The following is a 19,515-nucleotide window of genomic DNA, read 5'->3' on the forward strand; positions in this document are numbered from 1 at the left end:
GGAAGGCATGTTTGCACACTGTTGGGGGGAGTGTGAACTGGTACAATATTTTCTGGGGAGCAGTGTGATAATAAGCATCAAGAGCCCTAAGGTTCCTCTCCTTTGACTCAACAATTTTTCCTGGGAGTCTAGCCTTCGAAAATTGCCAGGAATTTGGACAAATGTTATATAATTAAAAATAAGGCTGGTTACCTTAACTTTATTTTAAAATACCAAAAACTGGAAATAATCTCAACATTTACTGGTGGGAAAAGAGTTAAATGTGATTTTAAATAAACTAATTTACTCACCACTATATGCAAATATCGGTGTAATTCTAAATCATAGTATTGCTGTAATTAGCAGTGACATTTCCTTCATATTTCATTCTCCATTTTGCCTCAGTTGGGAAAATCAAAATAGAATTCTTCTACATTTTCAAAAAGCCAAATTTACATGTTAACCAAAGAACAGTAGAATTATTGGGCCATGTTTGAGCTTTTTTTTTTTTTGTACTATGGTAACACAGTGGTAAAAACCCCAGTAATATAGAACATTTATAAATTGCTTATTGCGCATAGGGCATTGCACTGAGTCTGTTACATGATTATTCATTTATTTCTAGCACCAGCCTTATGAAGCAGGTAACCCTGTTATCCCATTTGTAGGTGAGGAGCCAGAGGCCCAGAAAACTACTGGGTTGGCCAAAAAGTCCATTAAGTTTTTTCTGTAAACCAAGAGGCACATTTTTCATTTTCACCAGTAACTTTATTGATTTGGATATTTTAAGTATGTCGGCTCTCTCCCGCGTGGTATAGCGCTGATTGTTTTCACTTAATGTCTCGATTTGATAGGTATCAACGTCAGCTGGTCTGCCGGACCCTAGAACATCGTCCAGTGAGAAATCTCCAGCACGAAACTTCACAAACCACTTTTGACATGTTTGATCAGTCACAGCACCTTCTCCATAAACTACACAAACCTTTTTTTTGTGTGTTTGAGTTGCATTTTTACCTTTCTTGATAATAATAAAGCATAATATGCTAAAAATGTTTTGTATTTTCTTCCATCTTTAATATTAAAATGGCTACACAAATATTCCCCAATTTTGATGAGTTTTTTTAAGTGCATGCTGATATGACATCTGTCACAATACAATCTAACAAAATTGTTTTGAATAACGTTAATACAGAAAAAAACCCCCAAAGAAACCCAGTGGTTACTTATCTGGGGTCACATGGGCGGTTACACAAAGTGGAGGCAGAGCTGGGTGCAGCCCCGGCCCAGGGGATCCCAGCTTGTTCCTGAGTGTCTAAGCAGAAGCTTATCGTGCATTGGAAGTAAAATGTAGAAATAGCAAGTGACTTTTTAAAATAATTTTAATTAGGCATAACTGTGGGGTTACCGAGGGAGCAGAGATCCTGTCACTGCACCTCACTTCACTGTGCTCCCGTCACTGTGGCCACCAGTGTGGTTCCTGTCACCCATCTGTCCCTGTTCTTTGTGTAGCTCACTGCCATCACCCCCTCTTCCATAACCCCCCCCCCCCCCCCAAATCACTGCTCTGTCCTCAGGATCAAGAGGCCTATTTCTGCTCCATAAGGATAACGTGTGATCCCCAAGTTGTTTCTCAGCATTTCCCACCGCACCTTAGCCCCAAGGAGCAGGAATTAGCAGGTCCCACTACTGTGAGCTGGAATGTATGGCACTGAAGCCAGACCTGGGGGACCGTGGTGAAAAAGCATCGTGTGCCACCTAGTTCTTATCGACCATTTCTGTTCCAGAGTGAAGAGGACACTACTGGGGCAGCATTTCCTACCTTCTTCCCTAAAATCCCACAAGAAGCCGTGCAGTTAATAGTTTCTTTTCCAGCTCAGCCTGTTTTTCATCTTTCGTACATCTTTGATGCCCTTGATGCAGAAATGGGCAGAAGAATTAGTTTGTATTCATCCATGACTTCATAATTAATCCCACCTTTAATAAAAGCTCTGTGCCTTGGCTAAAGAACAAGACATAGGTTGTCTTCCTAAATTTGTGTAAACCAGAGTTTCTCAGCCTCCACACTCTGGATACCGTGGGCTGGAGCACTCTGTTGTAGGGGGTCATCCTGTGCATTGTACCATGTTTGGCAGAATCCCCGTCCTCTACCAACTAGGTGCCAGTAGCATCCCTTTCCCCGAGTTATGGTAATCAAAATTGTCATCAGACACCGCCAGATGGCCCCTGTAGGGGAAGATAAAGACAAACGGAGGAAGCTCAGAGCTAGAGAACTCCACCCCAGAAAGGGAGGCAACGTAGAGAGAAGGTGAGTTCTTGCTGATAACACTCGGCTGTTAGGGGACATCGATGTTCGCAGGCTGGACAATCAGGTTAGGCTGCCCCCAGTTCAGAACCACTGGTACAAACAGCAAACTTGGCAAACTTAGGTTTTTGTTTTTTCTTTGAGGTGATGGGAAATAAATGTCTTTGTGAGAAGAATATTATCATACCTGGTTTCATCCTTTGAATATTTTCAGCTTTTTCACACATTAATCTCATGATTGTATATTTTTTAGAATAAAGTATCTCTTTTCTTTTCAAACAGTATGCAAGCATCGAAAAAAATGGCGAATTTTTCATGTCTCCCAATGATTTTGTCACTCGATATTTGAACATTTTTGGAGAAAGCCAGCCTCATCCAAAGACTGTGGAACTTTTAAGTGGTGTGGTGGATCAGACCAAAGATGGGTATGTTTATTTTTAATGATCTCATGTAATAGTTTTGTTTGAAACAGCTTTCTGCTACTTTAATGATTAGGAAGTCACTGAACATACTTTCCATCTCTTAGAGCATTCTCTGTACCTATTGCAATTAATATATTATTTCAGAAATAGTAACTTTAATATTTCCTTTTGTGGTTGTATCACAGTTGGGGGTTTTCTGTGAACTTCTCTATATAGTTTCAAGAGCTGTTTGTAGTTTCACAGAACTGTTGTAGTTGAGAGAGGTACAAGGATACACCGGAGCGTTTGTATTCATGCTGGTATTTTTCAAGGCACATGTTAAATTGTGAGTAAATATAAAACATGGCTGTAAGAACATAACCTTTCTATAGTATTTCACACAGTTAACTTTTAAGTTTAACACGTGAATAAATGCTACTAGTAACAGACAGAAAAAATGATTCCATATCCTTGTTGAAAGCATTCTAACCGAGCTGGAGGAGAAAGACTGAACCATCGAAAATTAACTAGGACACTTGGGGAAATGCCTTTGGAATTTTTTTTTTGGCCAGTCTTCTCTGTTTACATTTAACAAATGAGTCTTTCCTAAGCTGTGTAAGATTGCAATTGGCTTTTATCACCAAGCACAGAATTTTGGGTTCTGAACCCTTGCTAATAGGAACACCAATGTCCCCTAATAGCCAAGGATAATCTAGACCAGGGGTGTCAAACTAATTTTCTCCGGGGGCCACATCAGCCTCACAGTTGCCTTCAAAGGGCCAAATATAATTTTAGAACTGTATAAATGTAACTACTCCTTAACTGGGGGCAAGGAACTCGACATTCAGCCCTTTGAAAGCAACCTGGAGGCTGATGTGGCCCCTGGTGAAAATGAGTTTGACTCCGCTGATCTACAGGAACCAGCCTTCTCCAGGTAAACCGTGGTAGACTCAGCCTTCTGCCCTCACTGCTTGCCAGCACCCACCCCGTTGGGCAGACTGCAGTAACCTGCCATTCTGGGGTGGCTTTCTCTGGCTCTGCGCTTTCTCCATTGGTCACGTGTCTGGTTTTCCCACACGGGTTTGAGATACAGCCGAAGTGAAGTCTCTTGATGTACCACGAATGCTCTCAGTTCTCACCAGAACTTCCCTTTTCTTAATTATCTAGCTGCTGTCCCATCCCTTGTATAAATCACCTCCTCCAAAGTGAAGGCCTTGCAGCATGGGAGGGGGTGGGTGGACTTGGCAGGGAGACTTCCTGTTACATCCCGGAGGGTTGCTGGGTTAGGCCTTTCTCTCTCTGCTCCAGGAGCAGGTATCAGGGTTACTTCTGTTTTCTATCTCCACCTCCAGGTGGGGTCTTTGCCTGGCAGGGAAATGTCATGCATGCAAGGCCTTTGTTCCCTCTCAGGGCCTCTCTGGGCAGTGCAGGGGGAGGCTGAGATGTATTTCATACTAGTCCAGTGAAGCCAAAGTTAGATAGGACATAGATTTATTCTAACAAACATCTTTGTTTGAGAAAGTTTGGTTGCTTTCACACTTCGTGATTCAGAGGAAGGGTGACCAACAGGTGCAGCCTAAATGATCTGACTCGGTGATTAAAGTCAATTTTTTCATATTTGATACCTTAAAATTTTTTAAACTACAGAATAATTAGAAGAAGAATACAATGAACACCCTTCATCTAGATGGACTAATTGTTAACACTTTTCCCACCTTTGTTCTCTCCTTTTACATTCACACTTTCTACACATAAACATGCACACACACAATTTCCCTTTTTGCCCAAACTAGGTAACTATAAGTGGCAGACATCACGAGACTTCACAGTTCTCTTACAGAACCATCATGTACCATTTTCATACTTAGGAGCATCAACAACCATGTCAAATAATATCTAATATCCCCACATTCAGATAGACCAGATCTCTCTCCCCAACCCTTACCTCAAATGCCTCATTGTCTTTTTTTCAATTTAAAAAAAAAATTGAATCCAGGATCCAGTCCAGGTTTTTATAGTACATTTAGTTGTTATATCTCTTTTGATCTAGAACAGACTCTTGCCTCTTATTGTTTTTTTCATGACATTGACTTTGAAAATCCAGCTCCCGTGATTTTGTTGAAGGTCCCACATTCTGGACTTGTCTGATTGCTTCTTCACACCTGCCCGAGTGCACGTGCAGCTCTGGGGTGCTGTCCCGCCTGCTGCGCCTTCTCAGGAGGCACGTGGTCCCAGCAATCCACTTGCTGTTTGCATCGTATGGGAACCATTTGCGTTTTGTAATGAGTGGGTAGAACACTTGGCAAATTCGTCCTGTTTTGTAGCACCCTTTCACCCAATCGTTTTAGTATCCACGATGATCCTGTCCTGAGTCAGTTATAACAATGGGGTTTGGAAAAATGGTGATTTTTAGAAGTCCTATCTTTATTGTTTGCTGTACTTCAGTAAAGAAAAGCTTTCTTTCTTTTTTAAAAAAGATATTATTTATTTATTTTTAGACAGATGGGAAGGGAAGGAGAAAGAGAGGGAAAGAATCATCAGTGTTTGGTTACTTGTCATGTGCCTGCTACTGGGGACCAGACCTGGCCCGCAACCAAGGCCCATGTGCCCTGACTGGGAATTGAACCAGTGACCCTTTGGTTCGCAGGCCAGCGCTCAGTCCACCGAGCCACACTAACCAGGGAAGAAAAGCTTTCTTACTTCCCTCCATTACTGTTTCTTTCTCTCTTTACCTTTTATATCAGTACAGATTCATGAATTGATTTATTTAAAATTCAGTGTATTATAATCTATAAATAAATCATAGATTTATTTATTTTAAATTCAGTGAATTATAATTTATTATTCAGTTTATTTTAAGTTCAGTGCAATCCCTTCGATGCTAAAATTGTCCTGGTGTGGTCAGTGGGTAGCCCTTCAAGCTGGCCCCTGTACCCTTAGCCTTTGAATACTCTTTGCTTTTGGCAACTGAGATGTTCTTAGGCTCACTTTGGATGTTTCCTGCCTCTGACCTGGAAATCTCTCTTTCCTCTAAGAAGCCCTGATTCTTTTTCACTGGGAGTGGTGCTTAGAGACAGCGAATTGGGCGCCGGCTTCTTGTTACTAGGGCATTACTGCTTGTCTGACTTTTCAGCGGGAAGACCTGGGGGGTGTACTTTAAAAAATCAAAAGTTCACAATGACATTTCTTATTTAAACTTACCATTATAGGAGTTTTCCTTTGTCTTTTATTTTCTGTCTTGGTGAGCATTTTTGTTTCTAGTTACATTAATATGTTTGTGGGCATTAATTTGTGTAATTGTAATAATACCTTTTACTGTGCTTTGCCTTCTTTTCCATCCTCACCCCCATTAACACACATACTTGTCCTATTTCGTTCACCTGCACCAATATTTTTTATAATTTGAATTCATTTTAATTGTAGTTCTCTTTGGTAATCTTTTAGACTGTATCAATCAATTCTTATACTTCTGTATGTTCTTCACATTCACAGTGTTAAGTATCTTCATCCTTTTCTATCAAACCAATGCACCCTACTTTATGAAATTATGCCCTTAAAGAGCTTTTCAGTTTCTGGTTTTCTAAAAGAGATAATATTGGAGTGAATATCTTTCCCCTTTCATTTAATTACTTTTTTAGAAAGAAATTAGAAGAGAAATATTCCTGGGTGTATGGGTAGAACTGTTTTATAGCTCACCATATACATGGTGATAATTCTTTCCAAAAGGACTGAACAAACTAAAGAACTTATCCAGGGTATTTACGCTCACTGAGCTAGTACCATAGGGTCAGTGTTTGAGCCTGGGCCTGCGCAAGGCCCGTTCAGGCTTTCGTGGGCCATTTTCCCTAACCCAGACCCTGACCCACAGCTCCTCAGTATTTACAGATAGGCACACCCACCCGTCTGTTCTCACTGTAGAACTGTGAATGCCTTTATTTCCCCTTCCTTTCCCTTTTTTTGGAAGCATAGCAATGTGTCAAGTTCACAAGCCACAAATCATTATCACAAGTCAAATACTGTTCCTTTATTGGAGTGATGTGACCCCAAGCCAGGGAACACCTGGGGCCACCAGAAGCTGAAAGAGGCAAGAAAGGACTCTCCCCTAAAGCATCTCCCTTGGAGAGAATGTGGCCCTGCTGGCACCTTGATTTCAGACTTCCGGTCCCCAGAACTGTGATAGAATATATTTCTGTTTCCTTAAGCCACCCAAGTTTGTGGTACTTTGTTACAGCAGCGCTAGGAAGTAAACACTCTCATATAGCTATTATCCCTGGGGAATTAGAAGGCTTGCACTTGCAAAGAATTTATTGGGGTGTCCTGGCCGGGTACCTCATTTGGTTAGAGCATTGTCCCAATACACCAAGGTCGTGGGTTTGATCCTCAGACAGGGCACGTACAAGAATCAACCAGTGAATGGGTAAAGAAGTGGAACAGCAAATCAGTGTTTCTCTCTCTCTCCCCTTCCCTCTCTCATTCCCCCCTCCCTTCCTCTCTCTCTCAAGTCAATATATAAACATTTTTAGAAAAGAATTTATTAGAGACAGAGACCAACCAGCCTGGGTCACTAAAATAGCCTTTTTGTAGCGGTATGGTAGCTGTTGGCGAGACCTAGCCATCATTGAGGCAGAGACCCCTGCACACCACTGCCCGCCATCTCCGTGAGGGCACGGCCCCTCCTGAAGGCTTCCTGCACGTGTAGGGTTGGGCTGAACTCTAGGCATGAAAGTTAGACACCTGTGCCCTACAAGAAAGACCTTACAGTAAAGGGATCCTATTTTTCTGGAGTGCCCTTGATTCCGATTGAGGCTGTGACTCCATAGGCCTTCCATGCTCTGAGCGTCTTCCCGAGTGCCTGTCGGTCTGCAGCGGTTTGAGAACCTCACCTCTGCGCCCGCACTGCGCTGTATGTTGAAGATGACTGGGGAGTGGAAAACACATGGTGCCCTCTTGGAGCTTCTAATTTACTGGAGCAAATAGCTGTTAATGCAGGAACCACAAAGAAATGTGAATTGATGCTGTGGAAAGTGTTATGAAGGATAGACATGGTGCGAGAGACAGTTCAGGGGGCTTCACGCTGATGAGGAGCTCAGGAAAGACTTCCCCAGGATAAGTGACATTTGAGCTGTAGGAGGAGGGTGGGTGATGGGGGTTGGGGACAAAGCACTGCTGACAGGGAACAGCAGTTTCTGAGACCATAGTCACATTCAGAAATGCAGAGGCTGGCATGGCTGGAGCATGGAAGGTGCAGGGCAGGGGGGTGGGGGAGGTAGGCCGTGCAGGACTGTGTAGGACTGTGTAGGAAACTACTTCACATTGAGGATTTGGGGGTCTTTATCCAAAAAGGAGCAATGGAGAGCCATCAAAGGCTAGTTTGAGTCAGGGGATTGGCTGGACTTTCCTATGCTACTGCATACTCGCTCTTAATGTTCTTTGATTTCACCAGCCCCACTCCTCCCTTCTAACTGCGTGTTGTGTTTAGATTTCCCTGATCCCACTGTTCTAATAGAGTTAATGATGGGTGTACTCATTTTGTGAAGTACCTTGAGGGAAATGGGGGGAACTTGGAGTGCCCAGGCTTGGAAACTTTTCGTTTGGTAGGTGTTGTGGGCCAGGAGGGCTTCTCTCCCAGCATCTTGGAGGAGGAAGAGGAGGAGGGTCTCTAAAGCCTTCTCAGGCCCTTATCTTAGCTGAGTAGTATAAATTCTCTGCATGCTGTTGAATTTGTATGGTTCTTGATGTGTCTTTTAGATTTGGTTATCATTATGTTTTTGTTTAGAATAGGACTGAAGCTCTATGTTTATCATCTAAGTATAATTTTTATACATTCACACAGCTGTCTTCTAACAACAATATAAGAATAAAGGTTCTGAGCGTGTCCCTTTGAGCAAACTTGTATCTATTTGTTGTTTGTTTTTGTTATTATCTGATCTCTTTTTAGAGAAGTCTTTGTCTCAAAGGCTGTTCCCTCTAGCACCTCATCTCCTCACCTGGGAAGACTAAGTGTGTGGGGCCCGAATAAGCCAGAGGTGTAGGGTGTCTGGCCTCTGGGGCTCAGGATGCTCGCTGCCCATTACAGGTCTGACTCCTGTCTGTGTGGAGTGGGCCCTGGGTGGCTCCGGCGTCTGGTCACTTTCCTAGGATCACGTACAAATTTACCACAAAAATGTTTTTCTATCTCAAGTGTGGGACCTCTTTGCTCTCCCTGCAAAAAACAAAAGTTCACTCTTTTTTGCAAAAGGGGGTGTCAGGAATTCTGGCTTCTTAATGACAAGTTGACCTGTCCAGCTTTTACTACCTCATCAGCACCTATTTTGTTGAGTCAAAATGGTAGCAATGGAAATCAGCATCGACAAATAATTCCTTTCTATTCTGAGTACAGAGAATTAACCCTGGGACAAATCCTGCTTTGAGGCAGGAGGAATAAGGATGTCAAAGAAGAAAAGATTAAAAAAGAAATCTGGGGTTTTATAGTGTGTGGTTGTATAAATGAAGTGTGTTCTCTGCCTCTTCCATGTTTGCTATTTATCCTTCCGAGGGAAAAAAAAAATACGGCCTTTTAAATACTTCACAAGGTGGAGGAGCATATAATGTTGTTGATGATAAAATCATTTTTATATACCTGTTTTCACTTTGGGAGGCTGTGGCGAGGAAATGCAGGCCTGGGCCGCATGCTGGGAGTTAATGAGGTTTACAATTGGCAATGCTTAAAGAGTATTAGGCTAATGTATTTAAACATCAGCAGTTCGCGGTCTGAAATGCTCATCATCTGTCAAATACAAGCCAGAATCAAGAAGAGGTCTTTCACTCTGCTGGTGAGGAAAGTTTTCTGCGTTTCTAGGGTGGACACAGGTTTCTGATCAACACACGAATTCTATAGACCATGGAATTAAGCAGAAGCATCTCTTTATTTTTAAAAAAGAACTCGATCATAATCACCAGCAGTCACCTGCAAAGCTTAAATTTTCTTCTTAGTCATCAGACTCCCAAATTAATCTACCAAAACAAAAAGCCTCATTAGCAGCTCTCATTGAATCAGTGTTATTTTTTTCTTTCTCTCAAGGTGTCTGATTAACCCCCTTTCTTTTTGAATTACTCACTTTGTGTTAATATTTGAAGTCTGAAATCATAGGGGGGTGCGTGCAATGTGGTGGCTAGACACTGTCTGCGAGGAGTAAATTAAAAAGAATTCATAAGAAGGTTTGTATTATGTCGCTGGTATATTAGACCACTCTTAGGAATGTCAGGTGCCTGGGTTTATTTTTCTTTCTAATTCCAGAGAGGGTTGATTAATGACGAGGTGCTGATTTCACTTCTCATTCATATGTACGGGTAGCCCTCCTTGTGCCCCGTCCTCCCCTGCATGCAATCCAGTCCCTTTTCGGAGAGTTTTGCTGTCAAGGGAAGGTGAGATATGGGGCCATGGCTGGGGGGGGGAAGGAAGGTGACAGGGGTCTTTTTAAGATGGGTAGATAAAGCACCCTGTACATGGGTGGGGCCCACTGTACGGACAGTGGAGAACGGACACTGCAGGAGAGGAAGGAAGAAAATCTAGTGCATGGTCTGCGAGGGAGGTGGCCTCTTGTGAAACCTGGAGAGGTCTTTCAAAACAGCTGCTCTCAGAGAGTGGGCAGTGGTACTACGGAGTCTTGGAGACCTCTGGGAGTTCGAGAGAGCAGGACAGTTAACGTGCTAATATTACGTTGCCATCTGCCCTTTTCACTGTGCTGTATGTGAACTGGTGGTTGGTTCTAAAAGCAGTGGTGGGTAAACGACTGGTGCCCTAATGCCAAGTAAGCAGTGCCACCGAGCCAGTCTGAGCAGTGACTGCATTCTTCACCACCACGAAGTCACAGGAAGAGTGCTAGGGGTGGTGATGATGATGCTAATTCCGCTTCAGAATGTCCTTGATGAAGCTGTACAAATTAATTTTTTTATTCTTCACCTGAGGACCTGGCTGTTGATTTTGGAGAGAGGGAAAGGGAAGGAGAAAGAGCGGGAGAGAAACATCAATATGAGAGAGAGAAACACCAATTGGTTGCTATTGTATGTACCCCAACCAGGGACCAAAACCACCACCTGGGCATGTGCCCTGACTGGGAATAGAACCCATGACATTTTGATTTATGGGACGATGTTCCAACCAATTGAGCCATGCCAGCCAGGGCAGAAATTACTGATTTTCAGTGAGACTAACCCTTGAGTACACGTCATGTTCGAATTCGCAGTGACCGAATGGAAGGTGCGCAGACTGCTGCTGCTCACTGCCCTGTGGCAGCTGTCCGGGCAAGTACGCTTGAGCTGTTGTTTTGAGTTACCAGCTGGACTAGTCATTTCCCGTTTAATGGAACATCATTTTTATTTGAAAGAATTAAAATTTTCATGTGACCGCTTCCCAATACTTAAAGACTTTTGTGATATGATTAGTAGTGATACTAATGATGTAATTTTTAAATACACTGTATGAAATCTGCCAGCATTTGGAAAATCTGAATAACTTAGGGAAACATATTTTCCTGTTGCCCAAGACGCAGTGCCACAACTCTCTGCGTGGGGTAAAAGGTCCACTCAAAGTGCAGGATATACCCGTGGGTTTTAGTGCGATGGAAGAAGTGCAGTGATGCGGTTTCAGATTCCGCATTGCATCTGATCTCCTAAGAAACTACCACGTGTGGGACTTGGTGTTGTATCATAGACGAATATCTGCAATGATCTGAAACAGCTGTTCAAATGCTCTTTCCTTTTCTAACTGTGAAGCTATGTGAGACTGGAAGCCTCGTGTCCTCACTCACCACGGCCTGGGACAGCAGGTTGAGGGCAGCTGCCTGCCGTTCCACCAGGCAGTGGAGACATTTGCAAGGACACAAAACTGCTTTTGTTCTCACTACGTGTTTTGTTTTAGAAAAGTTATTTTTTAAACAAATATTTATATTGCCATATAATAGATCTGTTCACTTTTTAATGAATTACTATTTTTAAAACACACCCATTTTAATTTCTTACATATGATAGCTATGACCCACATAAATACAAGCAGGTAAAAGGGTCCTGAAACCCAGAAGTTTGAGACATGCAGAGCGAGGAAAATGGAAGGGCAGGCGGAGGATATGGCAGAGGTGTTGTACAGGTGATGGAGCGGAATTTGGGAGAAGTTTTCTTCTGACTACCTTGTTCTTACTCTGGGAAGTAGATGAGAGGGAGGATGTGGGTGGAGGTGCTGGAAGTTTGAGAAGAGAGAAGTTACTAAATAGTCATCTAGATAGAAGTGGGAGGGTGAATGGGCAGGGCAGCACGGCGTGGCTGCTGGGCAGGACCCGCCTGCAGGCTCACCTGAGGACTTGTGGTTGTGCAATTTGAAGTGAGACCTGTTAGGGCAGCTGTGTGCTTTCCAGCCGAGTCCAGCTGCTTAGCTCCTGGCGTGGAGTTGGAAGTTTTGGATATAGTGAGGGCGTGGCCATTGGGTAATAATCCAGGGTAGGAGAAGTGCCAGTGAGGTTAGGGGCATGCAAGGGAGCCATTATAATGATCGACTATAGATTTAATGTAGGTAAGGGGCAAAGAGAGGAATTGGAGTAGGAGGCAGTGAGGAGGTGGGATGCTTATTGAATTGCAGGTTTCAGAGTTGAAGATCGTTGAAGTTAGGATGTAAGAGGGAATGAGCAGGAAGACTAGAAGATAGTGGCCAAAAGGTGAGATGCAAGAATTTGGAAAGAAGGAGGTGCTGCAGTTCATGGTAATGTCGAAATTGTAGAGTCTGACCATGGAAGTGCATGATGGAGGAAGAATGGTGGAGGAAAGATTGTTGGAAGAGAGGGATTCAGGTCATTGGGAGGCTGTGGTGTTTAAAGGATTAATATATTGAAGGATAGGTGTATTGAAAATAGTAAGAATTAAAGTAGGAGGAGGGTTGGAGAGCGTGTCAGCTAGCCAGGAGCTAAAACATGGTGAGATACAAGGTAGGAGTTCTTAGGTGACAGAAACAAAGAGGGTCGCTGAGTGATAGAGTCAAATGACGTGAGTATTGGAGCTGGGGGTACAGACAGAATGATTGGGGTTTGGCCTGGAGGAGGCCCTGGGGAATAAGGAGAAACCTGCCCTGCTGGTCAGCCTGGAGCAACCCAGGAGTGCAGAGGAAGTCCTGGCTTCTTGGGAGGGGGCTGCAGAGGAGCCATTGTCCTCAAGGAAGAGCCAGGTGTGGGTCAGAGCAAGAATGTGGAAGAATAGTTAGAGAATTCATCTGACAGGGTTTCCTTCAGCAAACGGATTGCGGATAGGGTTTTGTTCGTCATGAAATGTGAAATCTCGAGGGGCGCAGTGGGAGGGTTCTGGGGGATGCAGACGCAGGAGGGAAAGTGCAGAGCCCGTGGGGATTAGATCAAGGCAACCAGGGGGTCTTGGGTTGCTAGTGAAGGTCAACACACACAGGATAAAGGATGTGATGGAATCAGTCCTGGTGGACTGCAGACTGTGTGTGCTGGGAGACAGGGATCTTTGCATTGAGCAGGGAGGCCTGGGGAGGGGCAGGGTTTTTGGTTTTTTTTTTAACTACTTGAAGAACTTTTAAAGTAAAAACATTCTGTGGGATTGGAGCTCTGCTGGTGTTCTTTTCCTAGATGGTTAAACTGAAGTATGAAGGAGGCAAACGGTTACTGAGCACATAGAGGGTTCCAGATCCAGTGCTAACAGTTTCCACCATTTTCTTTCTTTTTTTAAAAATATTTTATTTATTTTATTTTTAGAGGGGAAGGGAGGGAGAGAGAGGGAGAGAAATATCAACGTGTGGTTTTTTCTCACATTCCCCATACTGGAGACCTGGCCTGCAACCCAGCCATGTGCCCTGACTGGGAGTTGAACCGACGACCATTTGGTTCGCAGGCCAGCACTCAGTCCACTGGGCCACACCAGCTAGGGCTCCACCATTTTCTTAATCCTCATAACAAGTCCTTAAGATGGGCACTTTAACCCCTCTCTGACAGAGGGGGGTAGAGAGTTTAAATGATTTGCTCAAAGTTATATAGCTAGTGAATTCTGGAAATAGAATTTGAACCAAGTTTTTATATATATACATATATTTGTGTGTGTATTTGTGCCCAATGTGATCTATCATGAACTTTCTATGAAGAGAGAATATAAAAATAGAACTTTGTGCGACAACTTTGCACCTGTCTTTGCTTAAAAGTTCTAATGCCGTTTGCAAGATTCTTCACCTCTAAGACTATTTGGCCGACTGAGGTGGACCTAAAACCTTCACAAGTAGTACGCCAACCCAATCCACACCCATAGGCTTAGGTCCCCACATTCCTCACAATTTTCTAAAATCCAGGAATAGTTTTCGGGGTATTTTCCCCCTTTCGTTATTCTTAGACTTACCCTAGAGGTAGCATTGCATCCATTTCTCAGAGTACTTACCTTTACTGGCCCTACCTTCCTGCATTCCTCCCAGCATGTGAAGATGCTCCGAAAACGATTGAAAAAGCAAACACTGTTCCCTCCCACTTCCCTTGTTTGGCTGTGTGCTCTTGCTTTATCTGCACCGTAGGTGTTTAAAACGCAAATCTAAAATTTTAGAGGAAAGGCCATCAAAGGTAAGCTCTGGCTCCTGGCTACTTGCAGACCTGTTCCTCTCTCAGCGCCAGCGGCACAGCCACAGCCTGTGGCAGTTGCTTAAATTGAAAGTCTCGCTAAGCTGTGAGATATTCCCGAAGTGAAACAGGAGATTTGGTGCCTGTTACCTTTCCCATTGATTGTGGCATACTTCACAATGAGTCACTTCCTACTAAATAGAGTGAGAGTCGCACACTAAATTTAATGAAGGTTTTTGAGGGTAAGGCTTTCATCACAATCTGATATAAAGGTTTTGGGACCTTCAGTCCTATAAAGTATGAGGTGAAAGAAGATAACCGTTTAACTTTCATAGATGTTGTAGAATAGCAGTCTCCATAATTAAGGGTATATGGTAAGGATATATGGTCTAGTGTTACAAATTGAGAGAACCTCAATGTTTAAAACCCGTAGGTTAATTTCAGATTATTAATTCACTTAAGTATTTATTGGCACCAACTATGTGCCAGGCCCTATTCTAAACCAAACAGTAAACACTGCACCTGTGTAGCAAATGGGCGGGGTATACCAGTAGCTTGTATGTTATAGAGGCAGGTATCTACTGAAGCAAGGGAAGGGGATGGTGACCGTGGGCCTGGGGTGCCATGGTCGATGAGGGTGGTCAGGGAAGACCTCTTTGAAATGTGACATGTGGGCAGGGACCTCAGTGAGAGAGTGAGCCACGTGAGAATCTGTGAGTTGAGCTTTCTAGGTACAGGGAAAAACACATGCAGAGAGCCTGAGATGGGAGGGTGCTTGACATGTTTGAGAAGCAGCAAGAAGATGGGTTTGGCCAGAGTTAGTGATGGGCAGAAAAGAGAAGCCAAAGAGGCCAGATTTTATAGCTCTTGTAGAATTTTATTGCAAGACTAGTAGAAGTCACCGGGGAGTTATGTGCAGAGGACTTGACAGGATGTGGATTACATTTTGAAAGGATCTTCCAAGCTGATCTGTAGAGAATAGAATGCAGTGGGCAAGAGCGGAAGAAAGGCAAGCCGTGGCAGGACTAGAGTGCCAGCTGTGGAGACGGTAAGAAGTCCTTGGGTTTGGGTTATGGGATTTGAAAGAATGAACATGAGACATGGCAGAGGACAGTCCAAGCAACCGGGGGAATCTGGGGGAGGAATAGGTTTGGAAACAAAACTTAAGGTTCTATAGGACACGTAATATTGAGATGCCTATTAAACATGCATTTGGATAGGTAGGCTGTTAGAAGTGTGGATTTTAGGGGAGATGCCTGGGTTAGAAATAGGAGTCAACCAAATTACTTCCTTTATCTAAGCCAATTTTTAGCAGAAGGAGTTGGTGCTGTAATAAGTCGCAAGGCTCAGTGAATTGGGGGTTGTGTGGGGAAATGGGAGCCTTTTCCATAGAGTATTATAAACTTGTAGGTTTTAAAAAATACGTGTTTGGCATGTTGTAATCAAATGTGTTTACTTCATTTTTGGTCAATGGGAGCCCTTTTCTATTTTCTCCTTAGTCTTTTTTGATAGGATTCTTTATTATGTGATAAGTTCACTTGCCTTCTGGTAAAACAGATTTTTACTTTAGGTATTTCTTGCTTCAGACTGGAATCATCCACTCTTTCACAGAGTCCTTAGCCTTTTTAATGGGCAGCAGTGTTTAGAGACCACAATCTGAGAACCAGGTGTGCTTCTTACTTTTGGGTTGTCATTACTTTTAGGAGTGTTCACTGGCTAGTGGGGGATGGTCTTCAGTTCATACTGGTATTTCAAATTCAAAGTTAAACTGATAAAATTAAATTCAAAGTATTTTTATTTTTTATTTTTCTATTTATCTCTTTATCCTTTCATTGAAAGTCTCGTTACCAGCAACATCTACATAATTACATATATGTGAGGTGTGGGATATATTTAAAATAATAACACCAGTATTACTGCTAACAATCAGAAAGTGAATGAAGTTTAAGATTTCTTTTCAGCTCTATTTGTGCATAGAAGGCATCCCACTAAATATATATAGTCAAAAGACGGTGTTTTAAGGTTTTTAAAAATAATTCATTTCTGTTTGTGGTTTTGCCACCAACTTGCTATGTAGTTAGGTTCATTTGTTTCAGTTTGTTTTCAATTTTTAGGGATTGCTTTTTTCTTTTAAACTTAATTTAATTTTTGGATATGTAAAACATATGTTTCCCAAGTCAAAACTATATAACAGAAGCAAGGTATCCTCGGGAAAGCCTGACTTAACATGCCTATACCCTTCACCCTGTCTTCTCTCTCCCCCTCAGAGTTCACTCCTGTTAACCTTAGTGTTCGGCTTTTCCTTCTATGGGGTATTTCTCCCCCATAGAAGGAATATAATATAAGTAAGTTGGTACATATGCATTTTCATGTTCATATTTCTCTCCCCACTACACCCAGAAGGCAGGTGTGTAACCTTTCTGCACCACATGACATTGTTTATTCCTGAGAGAGTCTGTTCTGTGTGCACGTGGGCATGCGTGTCAGTCGGGATCTCAGTGCAGCGAGAGAGGGAGGGAGGAAGGGGACACCGAGGGAGATGTGTTCTGCAGAACAGGCTCTTGAGTCATGGAGGAAAGTCAGCGGTACAGGTCAGTCTGGATCCAAAGGCCTGTGAACCCAGGAGCCGATGGTGTAAGTCCCAGTCCTCGGGAAAGGGAGCGTGGCTGTCGCAGCCCAGGCAGTCGGCAGAGATCGCAGTTCTTCTTCCTTCCTTTCTGTTCCATTCAGGCCCTCCTCAGACTGGACCATGCCCACGCACACTGGGGAGGGCCATCCGCGCTACTCAGCTCACCCCTTTAAACACTCATCTCCTCCAGGAACACCTTAGACACCCAGAAATAACGTTTGGTCATTTCAATCCAGGTCCCAGTCCAGCTGACATACACATGCAGTTGGCCACCACGGCCTGTGTGCAGGATCGGACCCCAGGACACACACTCACTTGCTGCTGTCACTTAGCCCTGTCTTGACGATCCCTCGGGGCATGTGTAAAGAAATCTTCTGTATTTTTTATGGCTGCGTAGTATTAGAATGCGTGTTTTAAATCATTTCCCTAATTCTAACCCATGTTAAATTTTGCGGAACATAGCTTTTAAGGTTTATCTTATTTGAGTCAGAAGGATATGTTCCCAGGCCATCTATTAGGGTTCTTGTCAAAGAGAACTGGACACACCATAATGAACTATACCCAGGGGACCCGCAACTATACCCAGGACATCCTTCTGCTTCCACCCCTTTCCTGTACTAAACACTTCCGAGGCTGTGTGCCTCTGTTCCCCTCGTCCACACTTACAGGAAAGGGGCGTCCACGTTAGGTGACTCAGTATCGCTCACTCTACTGGTAACTGCTGCCCCTGGAGAGAACTGATTCAAATGGGAACACAGATAATGTTGAAAAAATCACATTGACATCTTACCAAGTCTCTTAAAAGTTCTGGGACTTTAGACAAGTGACCTAATCTTTCTGAGCCTGTTTTCTTACCTGATTAAATGGGCTTAGTACCACATTTTGCCCTGTATAATGCACACCCGCATTTTTGGTCCATCCTTTCAGGAAAAAAACCTTTCATTTTAATTTTTAATTCAATTTTGTATTTATTTATATTTAGATACTTGTTTTTTGTACTATAAAGACATTTAGCATTTATTTTTGAACATATTATGGTACAAGAAATTTTATGTAACAATTTCAAAACACAAGAACAGATACAAGGTATTTCAGGTACTATCCATGTATAATGCACATCCTTGTTTTTCCCTTAAAAATTTGGGCAAGAACATGTGCATTATATAAGGCAAAATATGGGACTTGCTGTGTGAGCACATGTGTGTGGTTACCCAGTGGAATGACATCAGAGGAAGAGTTGAGCTAGCTTCCCTTCTCACTTTGCTCACAAATACTGTTCCAGAATAACTTGCCATTCCTGCATCATCACCTCCCACCCTTCTCCCTCTTTACTGTGGTCTTTCCTGGAGGCACTCAAGTATTTCACCCATAGGAAGGAAAACTTCTCATGATTCCCCTTGCTCCTCCAGCTCTGCCCACTTCTCTCTTTCTGCAGGAACCTCAGCAGTTTGTCTCTGCCGTTCGTGCTTCAATCTGCTCCCCTCAGGTTTCCCTCCACAGCTCTCCTAAGTCTGCTCTTGTTAAGATCCTGATAAGGAAAAACTTGCTCTTCCTTTCTGTCTCTCCTTTACTGCCCTCACAGAACATTTCACTTCTGATTCTTCTGGCCACCAACTGTGTGGCTTTTTCTTCCCCTATACCAAGTAATTCTGTAACACCAGTTGGGTGTCCTCCGATTTAACTCAGTTCTGACACTATCTACCCACAAGTTAAAGGCTCAGACCCACAAGTTAAAGGCTTGGTCCCACAAGAGTGCCCACACTTCAGAAGCCATTCCAAGCCCAGATGGTTACCTGTGCTTCTGACTCATCCACTGTAACTCCAAGGTTCTTACGACTCTGTCCTCAAATTGGATTAATTTGCTAGAGCAGCTCACAGAACTCAGGAAAAGACTGTACTTACTGTTTACCAGTTTATTACAAAAAGATATGAAAAAGAATGCAGATGGACACTCAGACGGAAGGGACGTGTAGGGCAAGGTACCTGGGAAGGGATTTGGAGCTTCCGTGCCCTCTCTGGGTGTGCCTCTTTTCCAGAACTGCCACATGTTCACCCCCCTGGGAACTCTCTGAACCCCATGTTTTGGGGATTTTTATGGAGGCTTCCTCACGTAGGCATGATCAATTATTAACTCTATTTCCGTCGCTGAAAATTGCAAGCTTCTCATTGTGGCTCAGTCTTTCTCCTAACACCCATCCAGGAGTCCACCCAGAGTTACCTCAGTAGAGCAAAAGGTACTGCTATCACCCAGGAAACCAAGCGATTTAGGACCTGTGTCAGGACCTGGGGTCAAGAACCAAACACTGAAACAAAAGCTGCTCCTGGTGCTCTCATCACTCAGGAGACAGGAAGGTTTAGGAGCTCTGTGCCAGGAGCCGCAGCCCCCGCCTCTGGAAAATCCAATGGTAGTATTATTCCTGATGGTGACACGGTCGCTCCCTCACACCTCGTGAGATACTCTCTGTACTTTCACATCCCACTCTCTGGCTTTTCTCACACCTCTCGGGCTGTTCTTTCCAGTCCCCTTTTGTTTTTCCCTCACCTCCCATTCTCAGGGCTCGTCCTTGGACTTCTGGGTATTTTTCTATTTCTTGGGGGATCTCTTCTCATGGTTCTAAATACTTC

General features: G+C 43.4%; 1 protein-coding gene across 2 annotated transcripts in view; it reads left to right on the top strand.

The window, feature by feature from the left end:
• The window catches only part of SLC25A13 (solute carrier family 25 member 13), a 169,345-nt gene that overhangs the window by 28,944 nt on the left and 120,886 nt on the right, over positions 1–19,515 (top strand). For both annotated transcript variants that reach the window (XM_024577240.4, XM_024577241.4), the window contains exon 3: positions 2,564–2,706. In XM_024577240.4, the coding sequence (XP_024433008.2) occupies positions 2,564–2,706 (143 nt within the window). The remainder of the gene's footprint in view (positions 1–2,563; positions 2,707–19,515) is intronic.

This window comes from Desmodus rotundus, chromosome 6 (genome assembly GCF_022682495.2).
Source record: "Desmodus rotundus isolate HL8 chromosome 6, HLdesRot8A.1, whole genome shotgun sequence".
Classification (NCBI taxonomy): domain Eukaryota; kingdom Metazoa; phylum Chordata; class Mammalia; order Chiroptera; family Phyllostomidae; genus Desmodus; species Desmodus rotundus.